The sequence below is a fragment of the Oncorhynchus nerka genome, unplaced genomic scaffold (genome assembly GCF_034236695.1).
Source record: "Oncorhynchus nerka isolate Pitt River unplaced genomic scaffold, Oner_Uvic_2.0 unplaced_scaffold_1435, whole genome shotgun sequence".
NCBI classification, from domain to species: domain Eukaryota; kingdom Metazoa; phylum Chordata; class Actinopteri; order Salmoniformes; family Salmonidae; genus Oncorhynchus; species Oncorhynchus nerka.
Window position 1 is genome coordinate 9,219 of NW_027039881.1, and position 13,587 is coordinate 22,805.

The following is a 13,587-nucleotide window of genomic DNA, read 5'->3' on the forward strand; positions in this document are numbered from 1 at the left end:
GTATATCCCTGGTGTATATATCCCTGGTGTATATATCCCTGGTGTATATATCCATGTGTTCCCTGGTGTATATATCCCTGGTGTATATATCCCTGTGTTCCCTGGTGTATATATCCCTGGTGTATATATCCCTGTGTATATATCCCTGGTGTATATATCCCTGGTGTATATATCCCTGGTGTATATATCCTGTGTTTCCCTGGTGTATATATCCCTGGTGTATATATCCCTGTGTTCCCTGGTGTATATATCCCTGGTGTATATATCGCTGGTGTATATATCACTGGTGTATATATCCCTGGTGTATATATCCCTGTGTTTCCTGGTGTATTCATTCCTGGTGTATATATCCCTGGTGTATATATCCCTGGTGTACATATCCCTGGTGTACATATCCCTGGTGTATATATCCCTGGTGTATATATCCCTGGTGTATATAGTCCTGTGTTTCCCTGGTGTATATATCCCTGGTGTATATATCCCTGGTGTATATATCCTGTGTTTCCTGGTGTATATATCCCTGGTGTATATATCCCTGTGTTCCCTGGAGTATATATCCCTGGTGTATATATCCCTGTGTTTCCCTGGTGTATATATCCCTGGTGTATATATCCCTGTGTTCCCTGTGTATATATCCCTGGTGTATATATCCCTGGTGTATATATCCCTGTGTTTCCCTGGTGTATATATCCCTGGTGTATATATCCCTGTGTTCCCTGGTGTATATATCCCTGGTGTATATATCCCTGTGTTCCCTGGTGTATATATCCCTGGTGTACATATCCCTGTGTTTCCCTGGTGTATATATCCCTGTGTTTCCCTGGTGTATATATCCCTGGTGTATATATCCCTGGTGTATATATCGCTGGTGTATATATCGCTGGTGTATATATCCCTGGTGTATATATCCCTGGTGTATATATCCCTGGTGTATATATCCCTGTGTTTCCCTGGTGTATATATCCCTGGTGTATATATCCCTGTGTTTCCCTGGTGTATTCATCCCTGGTGTATATATCCCTGGTGTATATATCCCTGGTGTACATATCCCTGGTGTACATATCCCTGGTGTATATATACCTGGTGTATATATCCCTGGTGTATATATCCCTGGTGTATATATTCCTGTGTTTCCCTGGTGTATATATCCCTGGTGTATATATCCCTGGTGTATATAGTCCTGTGTTTCCCTGGTGTATATATCCCTGGTGTATATATCCCTGGTGTATTTATCCCTGGTGTATATAGTCCTGTGTTTCCCTGGTGTATATATCCCTGGTGTGTATATCCCTGGTGTATATATCCCTGGTGTATATATCCCTGGTGTATATATCCATGTGTTCCCTGGTGTATATATCCCTGGTGTATATATCCCTGTGTTCCCTGGTGTATATATCCCTGTGTATATATCCCTGGTGTATATATCCCTGGTGTATATATCCCTGTGTTTCCCTGGTGTATATATCCCTGGTGTATATATCCCTGTGTTCCTGGTGTATATATCCCTGGTGTATATATCGCTGGTGTATATATCACTGGTGTATATATCCCTGGTGTATATATCCCTGTGTTTCCTGGTGTATTCATCCCTGGTGTATATATCCCTGGTGTATATATCCCTGGTGTACATATCCCTGGTGTACATATCCCTGGTGTATATATCCTGGTGTATATATCCCTGGTGTATATAGTCCTGTGTTTCCCTGGTGTATATATCCCTGGTGTATATATCCCTGTTGTATATATCCCTGTGTTTCCCTGGTGTATATATCCCTGGTGTATATATCCCTGTGTTCCCTGGAGTATATATCCCTGGTGTATATATCCCTGTGTTTCCCTGGTGTATATATCCCTGGTGTATATATCCCTGTGTTCCCTGTGTATATATCCCTGGTGTATATATCCCTGGTGTATATATCCCTGTGTTTCCCTGGTGTATATATCCCTGGTGTATATATCCCTGTGTTCCCTGGTGTATATATCCCTGGTGTATATATCCCTGTGTTCCCTGGTGTATATATCCCTGGTGTACATATCCCTGTGTTTCCCTGGTGTATATATCCCTGTGTTTCCCTGGTGTATATATCCCTGGTGTATATATCCCTGGTGTATATATCGCTGGTGTATATATCCCTGGTGTATATATCCCTGGTGTATATATCCCTGTGTTTCCCTGGTGTATATATCCCTGGTGTATATATCCCTGTGTTTCCCTGGTGTATTCATCCCTGGTGTATATATCCCTGGTGTATATATCCCTGGTGTACATATCCCTGGTGTACATATCCCTGGTGTATATATACCTGGTGTATATATCCCTGGTGTATATATCCCTGGTGTATATATTCCTGTGTTTGTGTATATATCCCCTGGTGTATATAGTCCTGTGTTTCCCTGGTGTATATATCCCTGGTGTATATATCCCTGGTGTATTTATCCCTGGTGTATATAGTCCTGTGTTTCCCTGGTGTATATATCCCTGGTGTGTATATCCCTGGTGTATATATCCCTGGTGTATATATCCATGTGTTCCCTGGTGTATATATCCCTGGTGTATATATCCCTGTGTTCCTGGTGTATATATCCCTGGTGTATATATCCCTGTGTATATATCCCTGGTGTATATATCCCTGGTGTATATATCCTGTGTTTCCCTGGTGTATATATCCCTGGTGTATATATCCCTGTGTTCCCTGGTGTATATATCCCTGTTGAATATATCCCTGTGTATATGTCCCTGGTGTATATATCCCTGGTGTATATATCCTGTGTATCCCTGGTGTATATATCCCTGGTGTATATATCCCTGGTGTATATATCCCTGTGTTTCCCCGGTGTATATATCCCTGGTGTATTTATCCCTGGTGTATATATCCCTGGTGTATATAGTCCTGTGTTTCCCTGGTGTATATATCCCTGTGTTCCCTGGTGTATATATCCCTGTGTTTCCCTGGTTAATATATCCCTGTGTTCCCTGGTGTATATATCCCTGGTGTATATATCCCTGTGTTCCCTGGTGTATATATCCCTGGTGTATATATCCCTGTGTTTCCCTGGTGTATATATCCCTGTGTTTCCCTGGTGTATATATCCCTGGTGTATATATCCCTGTGTTCCCTGGTGTATATATCCCTGGTGTATATATCCCTGTGTTTCCCTGGTGTATATATCCCTGGTGTATATATCCCTGTGTTCCCTGGTGTATATATCCCTGGTGTATATATCGCTGGTGTATATATCACTGGTGTATATATCCCTGGTGTATATATCCCTGGTGTATATATCCCTGTGTTTCCCTGGTGTATTCATCCCTGGTGTATATCTCCCTGGTGTATATATCCCTGGTGTACATATCCCTGGTGTACATATCCCTGGTGTATATATCCCTGGTGTATATATCCCTGGTGTATATATCCCTGGTGTATATAGTCCTGTGTTTCCCTGGTGTATATATCCCTGGTGTATATATCCCTGGTGTATATAGTCCTGTGTTTCCCTGGTGTATATATCCCTGGTGTATATATCCCTGGTGTATTTATCCCTGGTGTATATAGTCCTGTGTTTCCCTGGTGTATATATCCCTGGTGTGTATATCCCTGGTGTATATATCCCTGGTGTATATATCCCTGGTGTATATATCCATGTGTTCCCTGGTGTATATATCCCTGGTGTATATATCCCTGTGTTCCCTGGTGTATATATCCCTGTGTATATATCCCTGGTGTATATATCCCTGGTGTATATATCCCTGTGTTTCCCTGGTGTATATATCCCTGGTGTATATATCCCTGTGTTCCCTGGTGTATATATCCCTGGTGTATATATCGCTGGTGTATATATCACTGGTGTATATATCCCTGGTGTATATATCCCTGTGTTTCCCTGGTGTATTCATCCCTGGTGTATATATCCCTGGTGTATATATCCCTGGTGTACATATCCCTGGTGTACATATCCTGGTGTATATATCCCTGGTGTATATATCCCTGGTGTATATAGTCCTGTGTTTCCTGGTGTATATATCCCTGGTGTATATATCCCTGTTGTATATATCCCTGTGTTTCCTGGTATATATCCCTGGTGTATATATCCCTGTGTTCCCTGGAGTATATATCCCTGGTGTATATATCCCTGTGTTTCCCTGGTGTATATATCCCTGGTGTATATATCCCTGTGTTTCCTGTGTATATATCCCTGGTGTATATATCCCTGGTGTATATATCCCTGTGTTTCCCTGGTGTATATATCCCTGGTGTATATATCCCTGTGTTCCCTGGTGTATATATCCCTGGTGTATATATCCCTGTGTTCCCTGGTGTATATATCCCTGGTGTACATATCCCTGTGTTTCCCTGGTGTATATATCCCTGTGTTTCCCTGGTGTATATATCCCTGGTGTATATATCCCTGGTGTATATATCGCTGGTGTATATATCCCTGGTGTATATATCCCTGGTGTATATATCCCTGTGTTTCCCTGGTGTATATATCCCTGGTGTATATATCCCTGTGTTTCCCTGGTGTATTCATCCCTGGTGTATATATCCCTGGTGTATATATCCCTGGTGTACATATCCCTGGTGTACATATCCCTGGTGTATATATACCTGGTGTATATATCCCTGGTGTATATATCCCTGGTGTATATATTCCTGTGTTTCCCTGGTGTATATATCCCTGGTGTATATAGTCCTGTGTTTCCCTGGTGTATATATCCCTGGTGTATATATCCCTGGTGTATTTATCCCTGGTGTATATAGTCCTGTGTTTCCCTGGTGTATATATCCCTGGTGTGTATATCCCTGGTGTATATATCCCTGGTGTATATATCCATGTGTTCCCTGGTGTATATATCCCTGGTGTATATATCCCTGTGTTCCCTGGTGTATATATCCCTGGTGTATATATCCCTGTGTATATATCCCTGGTGTATATATCCCTGGTGTATATATCCCTGTGTTTCCCTGGTGTATATATCCCTGGTGTATATATCCCTGTGTTCCCTGGTGTATATATCCCTGTTGAATATATCCCTGTGTATATGTCCCTGGTGTATATATCCCTGGTGTATATATCCCTGTGTATCCCTGGTGTATATATCCCTGGTGTATATATCCCTGGTGTATATATCCCTGTGTTTCCCCGGTGTATATATCCCTGGTGTATTTATCCCTGGTGTATATATCCCTGGTGTATATAGTCCTGTGTTTCCCTGGTGTATATATCCCTGTGTTCCCTGGTGTATATATCCCTGTGTTTCCCTGGTTAATATATCCCTGTGTTCCCTGGTGTATATATCCCTGGTGTATATATCCCTGTGTTCCCTGGTGTATATATCCCTGGTGTATATATCCCTGTGTTTCCCTGGTGTATATATCCCTGTGTTTCCCTGGTGTATATATCCCTGGTGTATATATCCCTGTGTTCCCTGGTGTATATATCCCTGGTGTATATATCCCTGTGTTTCCCTGGTGTATATATCCCTGGTGTATATATCCCTGTGTTCCCTGGTGTATATATCCCTGGTGTATATATCGCTGGTGTATATATCACTGGTGTATATATCCCTGGTGTATATATCCCTGTGTTTCCTGGTGTATTCATCCCTGGTGTATATCTCCCTGTGTATATATCCCTGGTGTACATATCCCTGGTGTACATATCCCTGGTGTATATATCCCTGGTGTATATATCCCTGGTGTATATATCCCTGGTGTATATAGTCCTGTGTTTCCCTGGTGTATATATCCCTGGTGTATATATCCCTGGTGTATATATATCCCTGGTGTATATATCCCTGGTGTATACATCCCTGGTGTATATATCCCTGTGTTTCCCTGGTGTATATATCCCTGGTGTATATATCCCTGTGTTCCCTGGAGTATATATCCCTGGTGTATATATCCCTGTGTTTCCCTGGTGTATATATCCCTGGTGTATATATCCCTGTGTATATATCCCTGGTGTATATATCCCTGGTGTATATATCCCTGTGTTTCCCTGGTGTATATATCCCTGGTGTATATATCCCTGTGTTCCCTGGTGTATACATCCCTGGTGTATATATCCCTGTGTTCCCTGGTGTATATATCCCTGGAGTACATATCCCTGTGTTTCCCTGGTGTATATATCCCTGTGTTTCCCTGGTGTATATATCCCTGGTGTATATATCCCTGTGTTCCCTGGTGTATATATCCCTGGTGTACATATCCCTGGTGTACATATCCCTGGTGTATATATACCTGGTGTATATATCCCTGGTGTATATATCCCTGGTGTATATATTCCTGTGTTTCCCTGGTGTATATATCCCTGGTGTATATATCCCTGGTGTATATAGTCCTGTGTTTCCCTGGTGTATATATCCCTGGTGTATATATCCCTGGTGTATTTATCCCTGGTGTATATAGTCCTGTGTTTCCCTGGTGTGTATATCCCTGGTGTATATATCCCTGGTGTATATATCCCTGGTGTATATATCCATGTGTTCCCTGGTGTATATATCCCTGGTGTATATATCCCTGTGTTCCCTGGTGTATATATCCCTGGTGTATATATCCCTGTGTATATATCCCTGGTGTATATATCCCTGTGTTCCCTGGTGTATATATCCCTGTTGAATATATCCCTGTGTATATGTCCCTGGTGTATATATCCCTGGTGTATATATCCCTGTGTATCCCTGGTGTATATATCCCTGGTGTATATATCCCTGGTGTATATATCCCTGTGTTTCCCCGGTGTATGTATCCCTGGTGTATTTATCCCTGGTGTATATATCCCTGGTGTATATAGTCCTGTGTTTCCCTGGTGTATATATCCCTGTGTTCCCTGGTGTATATATCCCTGTGTTTCCCTGGTTAATATATCCCTGTGTTCCCTGGTGTATATATCCCTGGTGTATATATCCCTGTGTTCCCTGGTGTATATATCCCTGGTGTATATATCCCTGTGTTTCCCTGGTGTATATATCCCTGTGTTTCCCTGGTGTATATATCCCTGGTGTATATATCCCTGTGTTCCCTGGTGTATATATCCCTGGTGTATATATCCCTGTGTTTCCCTGGTGTATATATCCCTGGTGTATATATCCCTGTGTTCCCTGGTGTATATATCCCTGGTGTATATATCGCTGGTGTATATATCACTGGTGTATATATCCCTGGTGTATATATCCCTGGTGTATATATCCCTGTGTTTCCCTGGTGTATTCATCCCTGGTGTATATCTCCCTGGTGTATATATCCCTGGTGTACATATCCCTGGTGTACATATCCCTGGTGTATATATCCCTGGTGTATATATCCCTGGCGTATATATCCCTGGTGTATATAGTCCTGTGTTTCCCTGGTGTATATATCCCTGGTGTATATATCCCTGGTGTATATATATCCCTGGTGTATATATCCCTGGTGTATATATCCCTGGTGTATATATCCCTGTGTTTCCCTGGTGTATATATCCCTGGTGTATATATCCCTGTGTTCCCTGGAGTATATATCCCTGGTGTATATATCCCTGTGTTTCCCTGGTGTATATATCCCTGGTGTATATATCCCTGTGTATATATCCCTGGTGTATATATCCCTGGTGTATATATCCCTGTGTTTCCCTGGTGTATATATCCCTGGTGTATATATCCCTGTGTTCCCTGGTGTATACATCCCTGGTGTATATATCCCTGTGTTCCCTGGTGTATATATCCCTGGAGTACATATCCCTGTGTTTCCCTGGTGTATATATCCCTGTGTTTCCTGGTGTATATATCCCTGGTGTATATATCCCTGTGTTCCCTGGTGTATATATCCCTGGTGTATATATCGCTGGTGTATATATCACTGGTGTATATATCCCTGGTGTATATATCCCTGGTGTATATATCCCTGTGTTTCCTGGTGTATTCATCCCTGGTGTATATCTCCTGGTGTATATATCCCTGGTGTACATATCCCTGGTGTACATATCCCCTGGTGTATATATCCCTGGTGTATATATCCCTGGCGTATATATCCCTGGTGTATATAGTCCTGTGTTTCCCTGGTGTATATATCCCTGGTGTATATATCCCTGGTGTATATATATCCCTGGTGTATATATCCCTGGTGTATATATCCCTGGTGTATATATCCCTGTGTTTCCCTGGTGTATATATCCCTGGTGTATATATCCCTGTGTTCCCTGGAGTATATATCCCTGGTGTATATATCCCTGTGTTTCCCTGGTGTATATATCCCTGGTGTATATATCCCTGTGTATATATCCCTGGTGTATATATCCCTGGTGTATATATCCCTGTGTTTCCCTGGTGTATATATCCCTGGTGTATATATCCCTGTGTTCCCTGGTGTATACATCCCTGGTGTATATATCCCTGTGTTCCCTGGTGTATATATCCCTGGAGTACATATCCCTGTGTTTCCCTGGTGTATATATCCCTGTGTTTCCCTGGTGTATATATCCCTGGTGTATATATCCCTGTGTTCCCTGGTGTATATATCCCTGGTGTATATATCGCTGGTGTATATATCACTGGTGTATATATCCCTGGTGTATATATCCCTGGTGTATATATCCCTGTGTTTCCCTGGTGTATTCATCCCTGGTGTATATCTCCCTGGTGTATATATCCCTGGTGTACATATCCCTGGTGTACATATCCCTGGTGTATATATCCCTGGTGTATATATCCCTGGTGTATATATCCCTGGTGTATATAGTCCTGTGTTTCCCTGGTGTATATATCCCTGGTGTATATATCCCTGGTGTATATATATCCCTGGTGTATATATCCCTGGTGTATATATCCCTGGTGTATATATCCCTGTGTTTCCCTGGTGTATATATCCCTGGTGTATATATCCCTGTGTTCCCTGGAGTATATATCCCTGGTGTATATATCCCTGTGTTTCCCTGGTGTATATATCCCTGGTGTATATATCCCTGTGTATATATCCCTGGTGTATATATCCCTGGTGTATATATCCCTGTGTTTCCCTGGTGTATATATCCCTGGTGTATATATCCCTGTGTTCCCTGGTGTATACATCCCTGGTGTATATATCCCTGTGTTCCCTGGTGTATATATCCCTGGAGTACATATCCCTGTGTTTCCCTGGTGTATATATCCCTGTGTTTCCCTGGTGTATATATCCCTGGTGTATATATCCCTGTGTTCCCTGGTGTATATATCCCTGGTGTATATATCCCTGGTGTATATATCGCTGGTGTATATATCGCTGGTGTATATATCCCTGGTGTATATATCCCTGGTGTATATATCCCTGTGTTTCCCTGGTGTATATATCCCTGGTGTATATATCCCTGTGTTTCCCTGGTGTATTCATCCCTGGTGTATATATCCCTGGTGTATATATCCCTGGTGTACATATCCCTGGTGTACATATCCCTGGTGTATATATACCTGGTGTATATATCCCTGGTGTATATATCCCTGGTGTATATATTCCTGTGTTTCCCTGGTGTATATATCCCTGGTGTATATATCCCTGGTGTATATATCCCTGGTGTATATAGTCCTGTGTTTCCCTGGTGTATATATCCCTGGTGTATATATCCCTGGTGTATATATCCCTGGTGTATATATCCCTGGTGTATATAGTCCTGTGTTTCCCTGGTGTATATATCCCTGGTGTATATATCCCTGGTGTATATAGTCCTGTGTTTCCCTGGTGTATATATCCCTGGTGTATATAGTCCTGTGTTTCCCTGGTGTATATATCCCTGGTGTGTATATCCCTGGTGTATATATCCCTGGTGTATATATCCCTGGTGTATATATCCATGTGTTCCCTGGTGTATATATCCCTGGTGTATATATCCCTGTGTTCCCTGGTGTATATATCCCTGGTGTATATATCCCTGTGTATATATCCCTGGTGTATATATCCCTGGTGTATATATCCCTGGTGTATATATCCCTGTGTTTCCCTGGTGTATATATCCCTGGTGTATATATGCCTGTGTTCCCTGGTGTATATATCCCTGTGTTTCCCTGGTGTATTCATGCCTGGTGTATATATCCCTGGTGTATATATCCCTGGTGTATATATCCCTGGTGTATATAGTCCTGTGTTTCCCTGGTGTATATATCCCTGGTGTATATATCCCTGGTGTATATATATCCCTGGTGTATATATCCCTGGTGTATATATCCCTGGTGTATATATCCCTGTGTTTCCCTGGTGTATATATCCCTGGTGTATATATCCCTGTGTTCCCTGGAGTATATATCCCTGGTGTATATATCCCTGTGTTTCCCTGGTGTATATATCCCTGGTGTATATATCCCTGTGTTCCCTGTGTATATATCCCTGGTGTATATATCCCTGGTGTATATATCCCTGTGTTTCCCTGGTGTATATATCCCTGGTGTATATATCCCTGTGTTCCCTGGTGTATATATCCCTGGTGTATATATCCCTGGTGTATATATCCCTGGTGTATATATCCCTGTGTTTCCCTGGTGTATATATCCCTGGTGTATATATCCCTGTGTTCCCTGGTGTATATATCCCTGGTGTACATATCCCTGTGTTTCCCTGGTGTATATATCCCTGTGTTTCCCTGGTGTATATATCCCTGGTGTATATATCCCTGTGTTCCCTGGTGTATATATCCCTGGTGTATATATCCCTGGTGTATATATCGCTGGTGTATATATCGCTGGTGTATATATCCCTGGTGTATATATCCCTGTGTTTCCCTGGTGTATATATATCCCTGGTGTATATATCCCTGTGTTTCCCTGGTGTATTCATCCCTGGTGTATATATCCCTGGTGTATATATCCCTGGTGTACATATCCCTGGTGTACATATCCCTGGTGTACATATCCCTGGTGTATATATACCTGGTGTATATATCCCTGTTGTATATATCCCTGGTGTATATATTCCTGTGTTTCCCTGGTGTATATATCCCTGGTGTATATATCCCTGGTGTATATATCCCTGGTGTATATAGTCCTGTGTTTCCCTGGTGTATATATCCCTGGTGTATATATCCCTGGTGTATATAGTCCTGTGTTTCCCTGGTGTATATATCCCTGGTGTATATATCCCTGGTGTATATAGTCCTGTGTTTCCCTGGTGTATATATCCCTGGTGTATATATCCCTGGTGTATATATCCCTGGTGTATATAGTCCTGTGTTTCCCTGGTGTATATATCCCTGGTGTGTATATCCCTGGTGTATATATCCCTGGTGTATATATCCCTGGTGTATATATCCATGTGTTCCCTGGTGTATATATCCCTGGTGTATATATCCCTGTGTTCCCTGGTGTATATATCCCTGGTGTATATATCCCTGTGTATATATCCCTGGTGTATATATCCCTGGTGTATATATCCCTGTGTTTCCCTGGTGTATATATCCCTGGTGTATATATCCCTGTGTTCCCTGGTGTATATATCCCTGTTGAATATATCCCTGTGTATATGTCCCTGGTGTATATATCCCTGGTGTATATATCCCTGTGTATCCCTGGTGTATATATCCCTGGTGTATATATCCCTGGTGTATATATCCCTGTGTTTCCCCGGTGTATATATCCCTGGTGTATTTATCCCTGGTGTATATATCCCTGGTGTATATATCCCTGTGTTTCCCTGGTGTATATATCCCTGTGTTTCCCCGGTGTATATATCCCTGGTGTATATATCCCTGGTGTATTTATCCCTGGTGTATATATCCCTGGTGTATATATCCCTGTGTTTCCCCGGTGTATATATCCCTGGTGTATATATCCCTGGTGTATTTATCCCTGGTGTATTTATCCCTGGTGTATATATCCCTGGTGTATTTATCCCTGGTGTATATATCCCTGGTGTATATATCCCTGTGTTTCCCCGGTGTATATATCCCTGTGTTTCCCCGGTGTATATATCCCTGGTGTATATATCCCTGGTGTATATATCCCGGTGTATCCCTGGTGTATATATCCCTGTGTTTCCCTGGTGTATATATCCCTGGTGTATATATCCCTGGTGTATATATCCCTGTGTATCCCTGGTGTATATATCCCTGTGTTTCCCTGGTGTATTTATCCCTGGTGTATATATCCCTGGTGTATATATCCCTGTGTATCCCTGGTGTATATATCCCTGTGTTTCCCTGGTGTATTTATCCCATGTGTATATATCCCTGTGTATCCCTGGTGTATATATCCCTGTGTTTCCCTGGTGTATATATCCCTGGTGTATATATCCCTGTGTTTCCCTGGTGTATATATCCCTGTGATTCCCTGGTGTATATATCCCTGGTGTATATATCCCTGTGTTTCCCTGGTGTATATATCCCTGTGATTCCCTGGTGTATATATCCCTGGTGTATATATCCCTGTGTTTCCCTGGTGTATATATCTCTGTGTTTCCCTGGTGTATATATCCCTGTGTATCCCTGGTGTATATATCCCTGTGTTTCCCTGGTGTATATATCCCTGTGTATCCCTGGTGTATATATCCCTGTGTTTCCCTGGTGTATATATCCCTGGTGTATATATCCCTGTGTATCCCTGGTGTATATATCCCTGGTGTATATATCCCTGTGTTTCCTGTTTCTCTGTACCAGTTTGTCTTGTATGTTTATCAAGTCAACCAGCGCTTTTCTCTACTCCTGCATCTATTCGTTCCTCCCGGTTTTTGTCCCTTGTTTTCTGGACTCTGTACCCGCCTGCCTGACCTCTAGTCTGCCTGACTATTCTGAATGTCCTGACCTCTAGTCTGCCTGACCTCTTCTGCCTGTCCTGACCTCTAGCCTGCCTGACCATTCTGCCTGTCCTGACCTCTAGCCTGCCTGACCAGTCTGCCTGTCCTGACCTCTAGCCTGCCTGACCATTCTGCCTGTCCTGACCTCTAGCCTGCCTGTCCTGACCTCTTCTGCCTGTCCTGACCATTCTGCCTGTCCTGACCTCTAGCCTGCCTGTCCTGACCTCTTCTGCCTATCCTGACCTCTAGCCTGCCTGACCATTCTGCCTGTCCTGACCTCTGCCTGTCCTGACCATTCTGCCTGTCCTGACCTCTAGCCTGCCTGTCCAGTCTGCCTGTCCTGACCTCTAGCCTGCCTGACCAGTCTGTCTGTCCTGACCTCTAGTCTGTCTGCCACTCTGTGCCTCCTGGTCTCTGATCTGGTTATGACCTTTGGCCTGTCCACAACCATTCTCTTGCCTCCCCCTTTTAGTATATTCATAAATATCAAAGACTCTAACCATCTGCCTCCCGTGCCATCTTCTACAGGAATACTGACCCCAGAGTCTCCAGTTTACAGTGGGGATTCCCCAGTCCAGCAGAGAGCAGCTTCACTCCTGAATCCTTCAGGTCATTGTTACTCAGATCCAGCTCTCTCAGGTGTGAGGGGTTTGACCTCAGAGCTGAGACCAGAGAAGCACAGCCTTCCTCTGTGACTCCACAGTCTGACAGCCTGCAAAGAGTCAAATAATATTAAAATCACACTGATATTCTTTGGTGGTGAAAATAGTGGCAGAGTATATTTTTTCAACATATTCAGATATATCAGTGTCCTGAAACCTTCCATATCTATTCATTTATGAATGTATCATTATTATAA

At 42.7% G+C, this 13,587-nt stretch overlaps 1 protein-coding gene across 1 annotated transcript in view; it reads right to left on the reverse strand.

Moving 5' to 3' along the window:
* Window positions 1-13,266: 13,266 nt before the first annotated feature.
* The window catches only part of LOC135568685 (NACHT, LRR and PYD domains-containing protein 12-like), a gene marked incomplete at its 3' end in the record, with an annotated part of 91,201 nt that continues 90,880 nt past the window's right edge, over window positions 13,267-13,587 (reverse strand). The window contains exon 12 of the mRNA XM_065015439.1: window positions 13,267-13,440. Within this exon, the coding sequence (XP_064871511.1) occupies window positions 13,267-13,440 (174 nt within the window). The remainder of the gene's footprint in view (window positions 13,441-13,587) is intronic.